Source organism: Zingiber officinale, chromosome 8B (genome assembly GCF_018446385.1).
Source record: "Zingiber officinale cultivar Zhangliang chromosome 8B, Zo_v1.1, whole genome shotgun sequence".
NCBI classification, from domain to species: Eukaryota; Viridiplantae; Streptophyta; class Magnoliopsida; order Zingiberales; family Zingiberaceae; genus Zingiber; species Zingiber officinale.
The window spans coordinates 17,458,560-17,478,235 of NC_056001.1; the positions used below are offsets into that span (position 1 = coordinate 17,458,560).

General features: G+C 36.2%; 1 protein-coding gene across 3 annotated transcripts; it reads left to right on the forward strand.

The window, feature by feature from the left end:
• Positions 1-1,021: 1,021 nt before the first annotated feature.
• LOC122015041 lies at positions 1,022-18,573 on the forward strand. 3 transcript variants are annotated; one of them, XM_042571681.1, is made up of 4 exons: positions 1,022-1,436; positions 6,608-7,024; positions 17,293-17,492; positions 17,820-18,573. In XM_042571681.1, exons 3-4 carry the CDS (start codon positions 17,383-17,385, stop codon positions 18,127-18,129), a joined length of 420 nt encoding a protein of 139 aa, XP_042427615.1. In that variant the 5' UTR covers positions 1,022-1,436; positions 6,608-7,024; positions 17,293-17,382; the 3' UTR covers positions 18,130-18,573. The 3 variants fall into 3 exon arrangements, with proteins under 3 accessions (XP_042427615.1, XP_042427613.1, XP_042427614.1); XM_042571679.1 differs by lacking the exon at positions 6,608-7,024; XM_042571680.1 differs by lacking the exons at positions 1,022-1,436; positions 6,608-7,024 and adding an exon at positions 10,177-10,541.
• Positions 18,574-19,676: the final 1,103 nt, after the last annotated feature.

Genomic DNA, 19,676 nt, shown 5'->3' on the forward strand with positions numbered 1-19,676 from the left:
CATCATTATATTCCATTGCAATAAAGGCATCACATTTTTTTTTTTTAAAAAAAAGAATCTCTAATCGATAAAAATGATAATATTACGATAAAAATATATATTTGATATCCGACGGTTAGGACTGTAAATGAATCAAATTTTTATGAATAATTTGGTGTTCGGCTTTGTAAGAACTTGTTTATGTTCGTTCAATATATATAATATTAATTAAACAAACAAGCTTGAACAACTCGTTAAGCTAAACAAACAATCTTGAACACATATGTGTTCAGCTCGTTAACGTTCGTGAACAACGTTCATGAACCATATTTATTAATAAAACTCTTTTCAATATGCTAAATAAATAATAAAATAAAATAAATAAATAAATTTAAATTATCAATCTTAATAACCAATCAAACAATTAAAAATTTCAAACAATCAAACAAACTTGAATTGAGAGCTTGATAACATCTAAACGAACCAAGCTCAAACCAAACTCAAGCCAAACTCGAACCAAGCTCAAGCCAAGCTTAAATTGAGAGCTTGATAACATCTAAATGAACCAAGCTCAAGCCAAGTTTCAAACAAGCTCAAGCTCATAAAAAATAAACCAAGTCAAACTTGAACACTCATTTCAAAAGCTTGGTTCATTTTAAGCTTGGCTTGGCTTGGCTTGGCTCGGTTATCTTATCAAACAAGCTTGAACACCTCAAAACTCAGCTCGACTCGACTCGACTCGTTTATAACCCTACCAACGATCAAAATAAGTTTTATTTTAATATTATAATTGCTCATCTAATTTGTTCTTTAAAAGTTGAAGTACGAGTATTGTCACAACGTCGCAAGATTAGCACTCGAACATGACCGGATTTTCTGATTAATTCGGAAATTTGGGTGAGTTGACTTGATTCCACTAAATTTTGACTCGAATTGACCATGTTGATTTTTCTTTATATTTTTTAAAAAATTATTAATTAATACGTGGAACAGAATGAACAGGGTTATAAAACGCATCACAAGGTTTATTTCCAGTGGAAACGCAACTGTCTAGATAAGTGTGGCAAAAAGGCTATGCGGTCAACGTTTTTTCCTCTGAGGAATCACCATCAACCATCAACGCCCGTCTTGATTAGTGGAAGAGAGAGAGAGAGGGCGTCGGTTCCTTCGCTTTACTTTTGCCTCGTCGATCGTTCGTTGGCCAACAACCGCCGACTCCCGCTTGCAAACAAGCAGCAGCGAGAGGGGGGAGAAGAAAAGAATCTGCTTTTCCTTTCTATCGATCCATTCCGTCGCTCCCCGAGCGCAGCGCAGAGAAGATCCAGGGAGAAAGCGGGGGTTTTGGTGGGTGGAAGTTGCGAATGGACCGGAAAGTAGTGGCCGTCTGCGTCGGCGTGGCCTTCCTGGGTCTCCTCTCTGCGGCGCTTGCCTTCGCTGCCGAGGCAACTAGGACTCAGGTCGGCGAGCCAGATCGGCTCTCTTTCCCCACTTGTGTCTTCTTCTTTTTTCCTAGTGATTTTTGTTTTTTTGTTGTGTTTTATACTTTTGTTCTCGTTCTGCTCGATCGGTGTTTCTTCTTGCTTGGATCTAGTGCTATCTTTGCATATGGAGCGGAATCTGTTGTTTTGGTGTGTCATTCACTCTCTTTTTTTGTACTCTTTTCTCATGACTCATGGGCGTTCTTCACTCGATTGGTCCTATTTAGATTGAATTGTGAGTGGATTGGAACGGGACTGTTTTTCTATGGTCGGTAGCTGACAAAGAAGGGAAGATCGACAAGGCTGGTGTTCTTTCTCACGGTCTCCTCCTTCATTTTCGATTTGTTTGAGGGTATTTTATGATTATATCAAGGGAAAAATACCTTTAACCCCTTCTATTTTCTATTTAGTAGTATTGTCCCCCGGTATTTTAAAAATAACACTTAACCCCCTTACCAAAATAAAATGTGAAAAAATTTATAAAAAACAATTATGACCTTATGCTTTTGATAATATTAAGAGGGAAAAAATATATTGAATTGATGTGGAAAATAATTACATATGTCTTTGGGGTTAGCTCTTTAATTATTGATTAGTTGGATCTTTAACCTGTCGAGATGTGCGATTCTCGACAGGTTGAAGTTCAGATATGGGATTCTGGCAAGGATCGGGATGTGTAATTCCCGATTGGAGAAGACCGGATGTGCGATTCCGATAAGTCGGGGTGTTTGATTCTTGAAGTCCAGATGTATGATTTCGGAGGTAATTCTACACCTGGTAAGTAGAGGTAAGTCGCTGGAGGAGAGTGACTAAGTGAGTACGCGTCCCTGTTCAAAGGGACAGTAGGCGTCGGTCTAATTTAGGTTCATCTCGGAAACTTAAATTAAGACCCTGACTAGATCCTGGTCTGAAGGAGACAGGATCTAATTACTACTCATTATTACTGTGCTAACATTTGTCTTATTGGACTAACACTTTTTGCAGGGCAAATGGAGTAAAAAGGCCTTGAGTGAACACTACCCGAGGTGCCTTCAAACATTGGAAGACGCCTTCATACCCTTCACGGAAGGCGCCTTCGGTGTTGTAGAAGGTGTCTTCCACAGGATAAACTTTAGACTTCATCGCAGATAAGGAGCAAGAAGTTCGGGATCAAACTTCGCAGGTTGGAGGCGCCTTCAAAGCTATGGAAGGCGCTTTCCACACTCTTTATACGGGTATCTCGACCAAGCTTCAAGTATCAACTTCAATACAAGCTCTTATGCGCTCGGTTTGACTTTCCGACTGTTCCGGCTTCCTGCTGCTGCCCTGCTACGACTCTACTACGCTCGACTGTCGCCAAGAAGTCATCCAAACACCAAGCTCAAGCAGACCATCTACTAAAGTGTTTGGTAACAGAACATAATTTCTGTTCTTAATTTTTGCAAACAGAAAGTTTAGTCTGTTACACTTCTCTGATTCTTTTGTACTTGATCCTCTCTTTTGGCGATTTCAGAAGAGGCTTTTAGTGAATTATCCATCGATAGGTCTGTGAGACCTGGGTCTTGGAGTCAGAGTCGCCGAAGGCTCCGAACTAAGTAAAATTCTTGTATTTATGTCTTTTTCGTTTCTGCCTATTTCTTTTTCCGTTGTATACTCTTGTTTTTAAAAATGAAAAAGATAAACTTTTGAAAACCACGTGGTTCACCCTCCCCCCCTCACGTGCGTCTCGATCTAATAAGTGGTATCAGAGCAAGGTTCTACTCTCAATTGGTGCAACCACTAATCAAGTCGGGGGAATCGTTTTTTTAGATTTTTTTGGTTTTTCGTATCTTATTTGAATTGATAGAACTTACCCTTTCAAATAACTATTTCTCGTTAGGTTCTTACTCAAAATCGGTGCAACACCACTCAAGTCGTCGATATTTTCTTTCTCAAACACTACTAATCCAAGACCAAGTCTTGGTACCTCCTTCTAGCTTTCTTTTTCAACAATCAAATGACCCAACTTAAGGGATTCAACACCGCTCGTCCTCCCCTCTTCAACGGAAATGACTTTTCGTACTGGAAAAAGAGAATGAAGTTTACTTGAAGACGGACATCAAGCAATGGTTCATCATCCGACAAGGGTACGCCGAGCGCCTGTAGACGAAGCAACAAAAGTACTACTCGATTTAGAAAGATGGTGTTCAGAAGATAAAAAGAAAGTTCAAATCGACTCCAAAGCATTGTACATGATCCGGTGCGGACTCACAAAAGAAGAACTCAACCGAGTCGGCCTGCACGAGAACGTAAAAGAGCTATGAGACAAGCTCATTGAGCTACACGAAGGAACTCTCGATTTGAAAGAACGAAACGCGACCTACTTCTTAATTCATTATTTAACATTAAAATGCAGGACAGTGAGACTGCGAATTAGCTCCACGCTCGAATCAAAGACATCCTCAATGACCTTCACCTAATCGAACACCTCCACGCTCGAATCAAATGTTGGTTGCTACTCGGAATACCGTCCTAGTTCCCTTGTACAAAAATTTGTACAAGTATAGAACTATCCTAGCTACCCATGTGCTCTACTAAAGTTAAATTTGGATTGCAAACGATGCTTAACATTATTAATCCAAATTTTTCTTTAGAAGTTAAACTTGGATTGGGAACGAAACTTAACATTCTTACTCCAAGTTCAACCGATGTGATCTTTCTAAGTTAAATCATATTACAGAAGTTATCAAATATCTATTTCAAAGATCGGCTTCCAGGTTAAACATGGTGAGGCACTAGGTCTTCTTGGGTATGAGATCATTCATCACTTCTTAGACAAAGCCTCACAAAGAAATCAGATATTTAACTTCTTACAGTAAACTAGGTTTAACTATAGAGACCTCAATATAAATACATTATCGAAACATGAAATCGAAAAATAAAATTGATAACAAAACGATAACTTAAAACTGATAACCTCTTGTGTTTGGTTTTTCAAAATCTATACAAAAGATGAACTAGTTATGATGCGGAAACTAATAACTAGTTATACCTTTTATAACTTATAGACCTCTTGATCTTCTATTGTATTCTTCTCCTTCTCTTGGACGTCGTGTGGGCGACGATCTTCCAAGATGAAATCCACTCAAGCTTCTTCCAAGGCTTCCAAGATCCGACCACCAAATAACCTCCAAGGGATGCTAGACAAGAGAGCTTCCTTCTCTTCTTCTTCTCCTTCAAGCAACCGACCACCAAGAGATCTCCCACAATTGATACCGCCGACCTCCAAGAGAGAAAACAAAAGGAGAGAAGAGAAAGAACAAGGGCTGACTACCAAGGAAGAATAGAGAGGAATAGAAGATGTGTTATGAGGTGAGACACTCCCTCCTTCTCTTTTATATTCCTTGGTCTTGTCAAAAAAGGAAAGTTTTATAACAAAAAATAAAATTTCCTTTTCTCCCATGACATGGCCGCCCACAAGCTTGTGCTCCAAGCAAGGAAAGATTTTAAACAAAATTAAAATCTCTCTTTTAAAATCTCTTTTGTGATAGTTATAAAAGGAATATTTTATAAATTAAAATATCTCTCTTTTAAATCTTTTTATGGATATCTATAAAAGAAAAGATTTAAAATAAAACATGGTTACAAAAAAGAAAATTTTATAACAAAAATTAAAATATTTCTTTCACATTATAGATAACTACATATAAGGAAAGATTTTAAATCTTTCTTTTATTCCTTTGTAGAAAGCTATAAAAGGAAAGATTTTAAAATTTAAAAACTCTTTTTTAAAATCATTATAAAAGGAAAGTTTTTAACAAAATAAAAACTCCTTTTATTTCCTTTTGTGACCAATCTAAAAAAGGAAAGTTTTATATTAAAATCATCCTTTTAAATCCATTTTATGGATCTCTATAAAAGGAAAGATTTTACAAAAAATAAAACTTCCTTTTCTTCTTGTGTGTGGCCGGCCCCTTGCTTGGGCACCAAGCAAGGTTTGGCCGGCCCTAGCTTGGGCCTTAAGAAGCTAGGCTTTTTGGGTGGATATAAGGCTTTATATAAGAGACTACAATAAGGACCTAGAGGAGGAATTGATTTTGGTCTCCCGATGAACTTGAGCTTCCCGTGTTCGCCCCGAACACCCAACTCAAGTTCATCAATAATATCTCATTCCACTAAATAGTTATTATTGCACTACCGCACCAATTCCATATTACAATATGAGCTCCTTCTTATCATGAGTGTTAGTCTCCCTGTGTTTAAGATATTGAATGCCCACTTATTAAATGAGTTATTGACAACTCACTTAATTAATATCTAGCTCCAAGAGTAGTACCACTCAACCTTATCGTCATGTCGGACTAAGTCCACCTGCAGGGTTTACATGACAATACTTATGAGCTCCTCAAGGGGATATTATCAACGTAGATTACTAGGACACAGTTTCATTCTATAATCAACAACACACCATATAAATAATATCATTTCCCAACTTATCGGGTCTATTGATTTAACGAACTAAATCACACCCTTTGATAAATTAAAGAAAAAAATATTAAATATACGTGCTTGTTATTATATCATGATTAAGAGTACATACTTCCATAATAACAGAGGTTTTGTTCTTTTATATAATCAGTATAAAAAGAAACTACCTCAAATGGTCCTGCTCAATACACTCATAGTGTACTAATGTAATATTATAGTCAAGATAAACTATTACCAAATTACACTACAACCACTCTAATGGTTTGTCTCATTTCATCTTGGTTGTGAGCAATTATTTATAATTTATAAGGATCTGATAACATGATCTTCTGTGTGTCTTCTCACACCATGTTATCTACAATATAAATTAAATAGACAACTACACTTAGCATAAATGTAGACATTTGACTAATGTGATTCTTATTTCTAAATGTTTACAAAAAGCTAGGCTTTTAGTGTACATTCCAACATCAAAGACATCCTTAATGACCTTCACCTAATCGAACACCAGATCAAAAATCGGGACGTAATAAGATACGCTCTTAACTCATTCCCCCAAAACGCACTGTGAGTATCGATCATAGATACCTATAAGGTTTCAAGGAACCTCTCTAAATTAAAATTAAACGAATTATTTTGTGAATTAGAGTTGCATGAACAAACTAACGACCCAAAGGTTGAGAAAGGAATTACTTTTCTTGCAGGTACGTTAAAAAGTTGAAGCTGAAACTGAATCTGAATCTGAATCAGACAAAGAAGAGCAACTAGTGAACCTGGTAAGTAAGGTGTTCACTAGACATAAGAAAAGCTTCACCAAACGCGATATGAAGAAGATGTTCAAGTCTGCATTTAATAACTCAAAGGCAAATGTCATATGCTATGGCTGCAACAAGAAGGAGCACTTTAAACACGAATCCCCGAACGAAAACCAAGTCAAGAAGACAAAGTAAAAGAAAGTACTAAAAGCGACTTGGGACGAGTCTTCGGACGGATCGAGAGCAAACGAACCAAAGCAAGCAAGCTACCTTGGATTGATGGCAATGGGAGGCAATTCGGACGAAGAATACGAGTCTGAATAGGAGTCGAGCCACAAATCTTCATCCGGGTCAGACCGACCTGAGGTAAATTCCTTTATCAGCGTAAATTCATTTAAAGTAATTGCTTGTCTGAATAAAAGATTAATTAAAACCGAGGAACAAGCTAAACAACTCCTAAAGGAAAATAACATCATTAAGGAACAACTGAACATGAACTCGGTGGCTAGCCAAGTTCAACACAAAGATTCGACTCAAATTGTAAAACTTAAGGAAGAAAACTCTGTCCTAAAAAGTCAAGTCAATGAGCTTAAAGGGCAGTTGGAAAAGTTTACCTCGGGAACCAAGTACCTAAATATGATGCTTGGTTCCCAAAGAGCGGTGTATAACAAATCTGGACTCAAATACAAACCCAACATAAAATACAAATCATTTTTAACGATAACTCAAAATTCAAAATTAACTAAGGCTTGAGTTCCGAAAGCGTGCCTAAACACGCAAATAGGACTCAATCAATACTATGTACCAAAAGATAAAATTCACTATATAAATCCAAATAAATCAAATAAACCACCCTTAAAAATTAAAACTCTAAAAATAAATTCAAACCTAAAATCAATTAAACCTAAACTAAACAAGAACAAAATCAGTGTAAACTCAAACTATAACCAAGTTTACTATAATTATAAAACAAATCGATAAAAACCTAAAATCTAAACCCAAAGTCTAATAATTCAGGGGAGGTTTCAAATTTGTTGACACCTCCAAAAAAAAAAAAAAAAAAAATAATTTACCTGGCTGGGTAATTAGGACTGATTAAATAGGGACAAAAGTTTAACTTGATAAACAGTTCCGGTGAAATTTTGGATGATAGTAGGTTAGGGAAGCTCTGCCTATGCATGCCTAGGAAGATATGACTTCGACCTAGTGCATTTGGCTTAGTAGAACTAACTAAAGCTACCTCTTACTAATCCTAATTGGTTAGACCAGAGTTTTTTATTAAGTTCAGTGGATAAAACTATTTGAAAAATTTTGAAGGCGTGATTACTCTAATGATGTCTAGGTGACTCACCACAGCTTAGAAGTTTATCCAAAGAATGTCTATTTATTGAACTCAAAGTTAAACTTGAATCTACACGAGTTAAAGCCAACTCTAAAATTCAACTTATCTTATCTCATAAAATTATAGAATTTCCTGATTGAAAATATAGATTAGGTGAGATGACTAAGGATTCAAATTAAATTCAAAAGCAACTCAAATTAAATTCAAAATTAAACTCAAATTAAATTAAATTCAAACTAAATTAAAACTAAATTCAAATTAAGTTAAAATTAAAACTAAATCCAAATTAATTAAACTTTATACTCATAACAAATAAAAAAATAAAAAAATAATTATTATCGCCACCAAATGCGTCTCTAATACAATCAGAGGCGCTCTCGGAAGGGCGGGAAAAATCCCGCCCTAACCGACTGAAGGTGCCTAAAATTGGTTGAAGGCGCCCTCCATAGACCATGGAAGGCACCTTCTATTAGGCTGAAGGTGCCTTCAACCCGTTCTTTATAGCGAACAGAGCCTTGCTCTGTTCGCAAATTCGTTCACAACAAAGGCGCCTTCTACCTCTCTTTTCACCACGTTCTTCCCCTTTTCTCTCCAGAACTCCAACAATGCCTCCTCGGTATACTAACTCAATCTGTTTAGTTATTTTGGCTATTTATAATTTTTTTTATATATATTTGCTTGTATAAAATACTTTAGGAAACGTCGAAATGTTATTCCTAGTTCGTGTAGTGCCCCATCTACCGATGTTAGATTTCCCACTGAGCGACTTAGGCTAGATTTTCTACCTCACTTAAATCTAGGTTTTTGAGTAGGTCCTTTTTCACCTGATACTGTGCCCCTATTATAGAAATCATTGATTATTACCAGTTAGTCATTCAGTAAACCTAGACTTGTGTGCACAGTTTTATAACAATCTAGTTAAAGTTGATGACTTGACATACTCCACTAGAGTTGGTAGGAAGGACTTTAGTTTCTCCCCCACTCTATTGTATGATAGCTTAGGACTTGGGAGGTTTGCCTGTTCTTTTTTTTGTTATCCTAAATGGTTTACAAATTCTAGGGAATTTTTTTTACTTATATTTTCTAAAAAAATCTCATTTCCTTAGAATTTCAAAATTGATTTTAGCCTTAGTCTTGATCAAATCCATAGAAAGCATGTTCCTATAGATCTAGGAATCGAGCATCTCACAACCACAATAGGTCTATTTTGATTGTGTATGCAAGAACTTAGAATGACGTGAGATGCATAGGCAAATTGCCTAAACTTAAAATGCTTATATCAGTGCATCAATACAAATCTGGGCGAGAAATATCAAAATTACAGTGATAGGTTAAGTAATTCATCTTAGTCAAATATTAACTGGATACATTTACTTAACTTGACTACCCAAGTGAACATTGTTATATTCTGATAGTCAGTTAGTAACAAACGGTGACAATTTCTAGGAAAAATATTTTTCTTAAATAATATCAAGTTTAGGGGGGGATATTTGGAGAATAATTTCAAAAATGTAGTTTGACGCCTCCTAAGATTCTATTTTTGGAAATAGTTTTGGAAATCTCTACTTAAAATGTTTTTTTAAAATAACTTAGAATATTCTTGTTTAAAGTTTTTGAAAATATTTCTCTTTAATTAAAGTTTTTGAAAATATTTCTCTGGTTTAAAAATTTTGAAAATATTCTAAGTGGCTTAAAGCATTTTGAAAATATTTCTAAGTTAAAAACTTTGGTTTAAAATATTTCTAAGTTCTTGTTCAACATACTTTGCAAATTTTTCTAAATTCTTGGTTAAAATGTTTTCTGAAAATCTTTCTTCGGAATTGTTATAACTTTTGTCCGCTTTTAAAACCTGTTATAAATTTTTAAAAATTTTCAAAGTTAAGTGGAAATTGTTTTAAACTCTAACCTTCTCCCTACAATAAACCCATAAGTTTTTATGCTTATTTTGAAACGTTTATACTCACTTGTGTGTTGCAATTCCTTGGTATACTTGTATATTTTTTATGAATGTCAAAGGGAGAGGGTAAGGGTTAAGTAAGAAAAACTAAAAATTTAAAAACCTTAATCATAAAATGCTCAAGAGAATAAAACATAACTTGCTTAATTTTTATTGTTATTCCTTTTGCATTATTTTTCTAACTTTAATCCAAGTTGTCATTGCATCAAAAAGGGGGAGATTGTTGGTACAGTCAGTACCAATGGTCAAACCTGAGTTTTGATGAATGACAAATAGGTTAAAGTTAGACGTGTTGCGATCTAACCTTGTTACCGAGTGTGCAGGGTTGACTATCTCCAGTAGGATGTTCGATTCCAGATTGGTTGAAGACGGATGTGTGATTCCGGCAAGTCGAGATGTTTGATTCCCGATTGAAGTCCAGATATGGGATTTTGGCAAGGGTCAGGATGTGCGATTCCCAATTAGAGAAGACCAGATGTACGATTCTGATAGGTCGGGATGTTCAATTCCCAATTGAAGACCAGATTGCGATTCCGATAGGTCGGGATGTTTGATTCCCGAAGTCCAGATGTGTGATTCCGAAGGTAACTCTAGACTTGGTAAGTAGAGGTAAGTCATGGGAGGAGAGTGACTAAGTGAGGATGCATCCCCGTTTGAAGAGACAGTAAGCGTCGGTCCAATTTAGGTCCATTTCAAAAACCTAAATTGAGACTTCGACTAGATCCTGATCTCGAGGAGACAGGGTCTAATTACTACTCCTTATTATTACTGTGCTAACATTTATCTTGCAGGTTATCGGATAACACTTTTTGCAGGGCAAAAGGAGCAAAAATGTCTCTGGTGGACAGTACCCGAGCCGACTTCAAGTATTGGAAGGCGCCTTCGTACCCGAGCAAAAATGCCTCTAGTGGACAGTACCCGAGGCGTCTCGATCCAACATGTTTAACTACCCCTAGCGATATTAAAACTTCTCTCGAATTGAAACTTGGACTATAGATAGACCTAACCACAGTTTGAAACCGACGGTTCAGAGCCGACGATTCGAAACTGACCGTTCAGAACCGACGGTTCGACGGTTTGGAACTGCCAGTTTGACTGTTCCTAACAAGTCAAACCATAACCTTAACCGTCCAAGACGGTTACGTGGTTCGGAATTGCCGGGTCACAGTTCGGTTGATAGTTCTCCATGGTTTAAAATTATTATATTAAAAATTTTAAAATTTATTAAAAAAAGGGTTTACATTTATTTAAGTTGTCTACGTATCTCCTTAGGGTATAGAGGAATCAAAACCCATGTAGTCATTTTATATTTTTACCCTTTCACATTAGGAAGTGGTGTTGTTACTCACTTCCATTTCCTGTTCTCGTTATATTCGTTCCTTCAGTATCAAAATTTTCGACTTTGTTATCTGAAGGTTGCATTACTTGAATTCTTTTTCTTGGCACTAGTCTAATCGTCAAGTCATGCTTAAGCTTCCAATGAGTTGGGAGACAGTCAATCACTATCATCTAATATGTCGTCGGCACTGAACATTTGCTCCACAGCAACAATTGACATTGGACAAGCTAAAATTTCTTTTGCGATCACCGAGAAGACGGGAAAGCTTTGAGCCTTATATGATCACCACTTTAGAATATCGAAATTTTCGTTATCTGCTTTACTAAAATCAAAAGAAGTCCTAAAATAATTTTCAAGTTTTAGTGTGGAATTTAAGGATCCTTGTGGATGTTTTGTCCGTTCTTTTAATAAAAGTTGTGCCTTTGTAAGTTTTAAATTACTACTATAGTTTGTTATGTTCCAGAAATATTAGATTGTATTCTATATTTTACATAATATTGATTATAAATATCATATAAATAAATTCTAACATTATATATAATATTAACTTAATCAGGAGAAAAAAAAATCTTTAATTGGAATTAAAGCGTCATAATACAAAGTTAACATTTCTTATAAAACTTCTAATTTAAATCTAGGATGTAAAGCAAATGTAATTAAATAAATTTCAGGAATAACATAAAAATATTTTTCTCATTTAGTTTTTATAGTTAATATGCAAGAAGATAAATATTCAAATATTCATTATTAATATGTTTATTTTAAACTAATACTATACTAGAAAAATTCTCTAAAATTAAATGAGCAGTGAGATAATAAACACCGGAAAGTTGTTAAGTTTTATCATTAAATACTTTTAAAGTTCACAAATATTACTATAAATATTCTATTATTGTTAAAATAAATATATATTAATATAAGTATTTTGTGTAAAAAAATAAACATAATAATTCTTTATATTGAAATGCATCTTGTAATAATTGATATGTTGAATTCCAACGTATTGGTACATCACGTGAGAATTATTTAAGTCTCATTCCATTAGTTTTATAAAACCTATCCCATTGTTTCATTATAGATGGATGCGATCATAAATAAGAAATTATAGTTCTGGTTTAATATGATTTTCTAAAATTTTTAATTCATCTTGAACACATAAATTTAAAACATGACATACATAACGAATATAAAAACATAAACCACCAATAACATATTGACAAATAAATTTTAGTTCTTCTATACAAGTGGTATTAGAACTAGCATTATCTAATGATATTGAAAATATTTTATGGGTTAATCCATATTCTTCTAAAATTAAACATATTAATTGTGCGATGTTATGAACAATATGTGATTTATCAAAAATTCTATAAACTAATCATCTTTTTTAGAGGTTCCAAGAGTTATCGATCCAATAATAAGTCACACTCATATATAAATGTGTTTGCCAATAATCACTCCAAATATTGGAACATAAAGAAACTTTATTATTTACTTTACTAAATTTATCGATTAAATTTTTTTCCTTGTTTCACTAATTTTTTATTTGTGTGAGTAAGTGTAGTCCTAGGAATACGTTTAGCACATGAATTAAAAGATTCTTTACAAAAATCTTCCAATGTGCATGTAGATTCAAAACTAAAACAAAGATGTTCTACGGAAATAAATTTAGCTAATGATTCTCTTAATTTATTATCAGAATATAAAAATAAATTGGAATCAATACTACTGTTAGTTAAAGAAAATCTAGATAATTGTGTTTGAGAATGGTCGAGTCTTTATTTCGTCAGATCCTTTGTTTCTACATGTCGTTTTAACGACCCATTACCGCCACTGGCTTGGAATTTGTATGAAACATTGCAATGTTTACATTTTGCGCGCAATTCTCCAGACGGAAGAGTGACCTTCTCAAAATGTTTAGTGAAATTAGAAGATTTTAGAGGAATTTCTCGAACCTTAGAAGTAATTGCATCGATACTTCCTTGTGTTTCGGGTGTCGGAATCGAAAGGTACTCAGTCTCATTATCGGTGGATTAAATGTTGGGGTTCTCGTGTGGATTCACTATTTTCTTTCCTCTTCGAGATCCAAATGATAAACCTCCACAGTCTCCTTCCATTGTAGTTGAAAGTTGAAAACGAAAGTGCATAGAAATGGAGATTTGGAGTCGAAAACGTATAGAGAATGCGAAATTGAGAATAAGAATATAGAAGATATGTTTGAAAATGATGAAATTAACTCTCTATTTATAGAGTTTGGATAGTAACGGATTCTAAATCATAGTTATTGATAAAAACGGTTAAATGATCTTAACCGTTTAAAAAAAAAATCCAAAAAAATCATTCTCACCCACCCACCCCCCTCCTCTCAATGGGTAGGAATCGCTGGATAACCGGTAGCCAAGGAACCATCGAATGACTAAAAAAAAAAAAATTGGAACCAATGGTCCATCAGTTTTGGGAGCCTGGAACTGTAACTGGCTCAGCATCTTGCCGGGCCGGTTACAGTTTGGCCCGACGATTGGGCCGGTTACGGTTCAGCCCGGCAAGCTGGGTCACCGGCTCATTGATTCGATTACAGGCCCGGGCCAGACCCGGCCCGAGGTTAGGCCTAACTATAGAACCTTTATTGAACAAAATCGTCCATGTGGACTTTACAGCTCAAACTTCAAAAGCTAAGACTGAGTGTTAAGTCCTGATTGAAAGTGAAGAGTCTTGACATGAAACATCTAGTTTTCCTGAAAGCTGTTAAGGTAATCAACCCAAGTGCCTTCAAGTTTTTTTGGAACTAATGTAGTAAAGAGAAGTTTGATTTTGATGCTTTTGAAAGATAAAGGATGATTGAAACTTATTTCTGAAAATAGTTACTCAAACAACTCAGATACTGTCCAGGCAGAGAGAACCTTCCATCAAATTTTATATTTTATGACTGAGGCTCAGATGACAATGTTTCATAGTGCATTAAGCATCCAGGTTTCATGGAAGATGTTAAGAGCTTGTTAGTCGGGAACTACTGTATTTCGAGAGTGATAAGTGATGAATACTTTTGAAAGATGGAGGATGAATGAGCCAATACTGATTTTATAAACCACTCTGATGTCTGAACACTTGCGGGATCAGGAGATTAACCAAGCAATATGATAGCAAACTTACCATCATTCAATATTGGCCACTTCGTGAGGTCGCATGCTTATATGACTTTGTGGTTGAAGGATAAGGTGAATGTGATTAGTCAATTTATCTTTTGAATGTTGAATGCTTTGAAGGATGTGGGAAACTTAATCATGTTTTGGCCTGCATGCCACTCTGTAGGACGTGGGAAATCATTTTTTGGCCTGCATGCTAACTTCTCTTTTTTTTATCTATTGTAAAAACTGATGAGTTATTTTCAGGTCCAAAATATTAAAGTGATATTGATATATAGCAGTGGTTTATTATGTTCTTTTTTGTTGGCGCAAATTTAATTATGTTTTTGCTCTAAGACCTTCGACGGGTGAGCCATCGGAGAGCTATTGTGGAGGTTGACGGAGTCGTCATGACCAAGAAGAAGGAGAGGGTGGGCTGTGTTTGATATTGTCCAAGTCATGGGGTCTTCGAAGAAAAGGTGAGCTATCCTCATCACCAGAAGAGCCAGGAGGAAAGTGGGGCGACCGGAGATGCCTGTGCATGTATAGAAGGGAGTCACCGAGCACTACCAGAAGGGCTAAATCTCTGGAGAGTCTGTGAGGAGTAGAAGAGCGATGGAGAGGTTAGAATGGAGCCGGAGGTGCCCCGCCTCATCCACTCCGATACTCAAGTTAGTCTCTGACGGGGGAGGAGATAATGAATAGTGTAGTAGAGTAATGTGTGTGTACCTTCGTCCGCGAGAGCGGACGCCTTTTATAACACAAATGGGTGAGATGTCGCATCTACGGCTATTAGAGGGGATGATGTGCTTCTGACAGGATGTCATATCTCGGTACAGAGGGTGTTCCATCTCCGTATCAGAGGGTCACATCACCAATATCTAGTACTGTGGGAGATCTCGTGGGATCGCCCTACGTCAACCATTGTTGTGTCCAAAAGAAATTCACATTTCACATATTTCCACAATGACATGATATTGTCCACTTGGGCCTAACCTCTCATGGCTATATTTTTTGGTGCTACCCAAAAGGCCTCATGCCAATGGAGATATTTTATATCCTTTTAATCCATGATCTTTTCCATATGTTTCCAATGTGGGACTTTGATAGTATCCCCAACAATCCTCCCCTCAAATGAAAGATCACCATTACTCTCATGGTCCGAACGTCCCCGTGAGCTTCTGGTCACTCTTGACCTGTTTTGAACCTCCCGGCGAGCATCTGATCACTCTTAACTTGCTTAAGGCCTCCCCGCGAGCATCCGGTCACTCTGACCTGCTCCGTGCCTCCTGCAACTTCATTCAAGGTCATTCCACATGACATCTGGTCTAAACCATAACTTTGATTCCTTTTGTTGTGTCCAAAAGGAATACACATATTTTCATAATGACATGATATTGTCCACTTGAGCCTAAACCCTCGTGGCTTTATTTTTCGGCTCACCCAAAAGGTCTTGGTCAGTGGAGATATCTTACATCATTTTAAATTCATGATCTTTTCCATTTTCAATTGGGACTTTGATTGTATCACCAACCATCATACTGTTCCACATGTCATGCAAGTCCACGTGTTATTGAGCATATTTAAGCTTGGAAGAGGCATCGAGTCGAAGTGGAGGTGAGTCAGAGTGTCCAAACGGCGAAGCCGCTCGAAGATGAGCTACGCGTTCAATTAGCGAGGTAGAGTGAAGAGCTAGGTTGGCGGCGCTGACGGGAGAGTTGGGTCGAAGGGGTGGGAGCATAGCACAGGGCGCGCAACAATAGCGAGATCTGTCGTCAGAGGTGATGAGATAGGAGAGGAGGTCGGCTGCGGCTCATGTAGTAGAGGCAGCGGCGGGGGCTTAGAGATGAGCTACTCGTTCAATCGGCAAGGCAATGCAGACCGCTAGGTCGGCGGGGCCGACTAGAGGGCTAGGTCGGCGGGGTTGACTAAAGGGCTGGGTCGGCGAGGCTGACTGGAGAGTTTGGTCGACGGGGGTGGAGCACAGCATGGGACGTATGGTAGCAGTGAGATTTGTCATCGAAGCCGATGAGATAGGAGAGGAGGTCGGCTACGGCTTGGGCAGCAGAGGCAGCGTCGAGGGCTTAGAGGTCGAAGGAGGCAACGGGGGCTTGGAGGTCGGCTGTGGTTCAGGCAACCCAGAGATGGTGGCAGGGGCTCGGAGGTTGGAGGTGGCAACAGGGACTCAGAGACCAAAAGTGCCGATGGGGGTTCAGAGGCTGGCTACAGCTGAGCAGAAACAAATTAAATAGCAGATGTTGAAACATTAATATTGGTCAAATACAACATCACTAAACAGTAAAAGAAGCTCATAAGTTGTGACCAGATTCTTCATCTTCTTTATGTATATTTTGGTTGGCCTTGATTTATGGCTCAGTAGATTGAACTTTGGGTGACAACCTATTCCTTCAGTTTGGTAACTTGTTCGATGATTTTGATTTTCTTATCTGTCAATCTTCGGTAAGGATGTGGCGCTTTTGAGCTACCTCATACTTTTAGGTTGAGATCCGGATACCTGCCAGACTTTTGGTCACATCATGATGCACAAGGCCAACATATTTAAATTTAGGAGGACTTGCAGATAGTGTCATGTTATCTAACTCTAATCAAACTACAATGGATGTATTTCTTCATTATTTTTCATTAATTGTTTTTGCACTTTTTAAAAGTGCTTCTTGAAGATGACTCTCTATTCACTAGATTGTTCATGAAAGACATTCTTCGATGATATTGTTATTACATTTATGTGAGGTTCTAAAATATCCTGAAGATGACTCTTTTTTGTAAGTTAATTTGTCTGCATGATAACAATATCAACAGTGTTTCTTTTTTAATCGAAGTGTATGCTTATTCAGCTCATCCACAATTTTACAGGCTTCTGATGTTCAAACAGAAGATGGACTATGCATATACCCTAAGAGCCCTGCACTAGTACTAGGTTTAGTATCATCCTTGGCTCTTGTTATGGCTCAGGTAACAATAAACATTGTTGCTGGATGTATCTGTTGCAAGAAGCACTCTGGCCCACCAAACACCAATTGGACAATAGGGTTGATATCCTTCATTGCTTCTTGGTGAGCATCTATTTTGAAAGATTTAGATTTTTTCCCCCTCCTTGTCGAGTCCTATTGTCTGTGTACCATGGTCTTCTGGTTTGTTGCTTGTGGCATTTGCTGCCTAGCTAATTATCCTACCTGATTAGTTGCTCGTCACTATTTTTCCTTGTTTATCTCCTATGTTTTTTTTCCTCTAGTCAACTTGTCTTGATCATTTTACTATCAGTTAAGTGATTGAGATTGCATGTTTGTTCTCTTCTGTTTTTTTCCCCGTTTTTCCTTTAATAAGTGATCTGTTCTCTGTAGACCTGAATTCCCCTCTTTAAACATGTCCGAGTAATGCAGGGTCTCTTTTATATTAGCCTTCCTTTTGCTGCTGACTGGCGCTGCCTTAAACGATCAGAGGAGCCAAGAAATGATGTATTTTGGCTACTGCTATGTCGTCAAGCCTGGAGTATTCGCCGGAGGGGCAGTGTTATCCCTTGCAAGTATCGCTCTCGGGATAGTCTACTACGTTGCCCTATCTTCACAAAATGCTCAAATTTGCGACACTCAACAAAACCAAGGTATCGCAATGGGGAATCCTCAGTTCCCAGCCCATGTCACTCCTGTTTTTGTTCATGAAGATACCTACAACCGGCGGCAATTTCCCTGATAAGCACAGAATCCACTGTATCAGCCATAGATTGCTGTTTGTCTGTTCAGCAGCTACAATGATGCAGGGTTGCGATACATGCAGATTTAACATTCAGTGGGGTTTCGCCCAAAATGAAGAAAGGTGCTCATGTAATTTGTTGCATTAGCAATGATGCTTGATATTCTTGTTTGGGTGCTGGAGTTCTTCTGTTTCTTTCAACAAAATTGTATTTTTAATTCAATTGAACTGAGCCAAATAAGTTGTACATGTTTGGCTGGGGGCATACCTTGACACTGATTTGGTCGATCGTAAATTTGCCCACAAGCCTGATCCGTAGTTGGGTTAATGGATTGGTTATCCATTGGCCTGATTAGCTGGGAGGACTAGTTAAATTTCGAAGGCCTAATTTACTGTATTAATTGCCTACATGAATTAGAATTATTTACTCTTGACATTTTTTTATTTTTAATATCATGTTAAATAATTTTATAAGTAATTTAATATCTTATTTTTCTAGATATTTATATACCTCTATTAGAATATCATTTGATCCAACAATTTTTTCATTCTGCATCTCATTTAAAGCTTACTCTACTTCTGAAGTTTGATTTTTATGATAAAAATTTAAATATATATATTCATTTGATTTATTTAAATTATTTAAATTAAGTTGATCATCTAAATTTTCATTAAAAAATTAATAAAATGTCTCTTTTACCATTCTTTTATTTTTTCATCGTTTATTAATAATGTATTGCAATCATCTTTAATATATTTTAGTCGGATAAGAATTTTTATTTTTTTATCTTATTTTAACTATTCTATAAATATCTTTTATTCTTTTTAATCTAATTTTTTATATAACTATTTAAAAGTTTTATTTTTTTACTTCATTTACTATTTTTTTAGTCTCTTTCTTGGTTACTGTATATTTTCTTAAGTTTTTTTCGTCCTTACAAATATATAATTCTTATAAGTCGTTTGTTTTTCTTCACTTTCTCTTATACTTTCTCATTCGACCACTGAGATTCCTTACTTAGTGATGCATGTCTCTTTGATTAATCAAGTGCACTTTTAGTTATTATTTTTAACTTCGATATCATCTTATCTCATGTCATATTAGAGTCAATCGTATGTTTCACCTAATGCTTGTATTTTGTTTCTCATTTTTTAACTAACACAATTTAATTCTAGGAGTCGTATATATTTTCTTTATATTGATACTATATTTGAAGCGTATATTAATACTACTAACCTATGTTGGGTAGTTAATTTTTCTTTAGGGATGACTTTACAATCTTTATAAATCTTTCTATCCCTCATTCTAACCATAAGAAAGTCAATTTGTGATTTATTATTCTCATTTTTGAAAGTGGCTGAGTGTTTTCTTTTCTAAAAAAAAAAGTATTAGCTCATATAGTCATATAAAATTATATGCTCGCAAAATCCAATATAGTTTTTCCTTCATTTCTTGTTCCAAACTCATAATCACATGCACCCTCTCATATTTTTAATTTTTCACTCTGACATGTCCATTTGACAAAATATTTTGTAATATTTCATTT

Coding starts and splice junctions, on each gene's coding strand:
- LOC122015041 (XM_042571679.1), top strand. CDS start 1,341: ATGGACCGGAAAGTAGTGGCCGTCTGCGTCGGCGTGGCCTTCCTGGGT. Junction 1,437..17,292: donor CCGAGGCAACTAGGACTCAG/GTCGGCGAGCCA, acceptor ACAATTTTACAG/GCTTCTGATGTTCAAACAGA. Junction 17,493..17,819: donor ATATCCTTCATTGCTTCTTG/GTGAGCATCTAT, acceptor CGAGTAATGCAG/GGTCTCTTTTATATTAGCCT.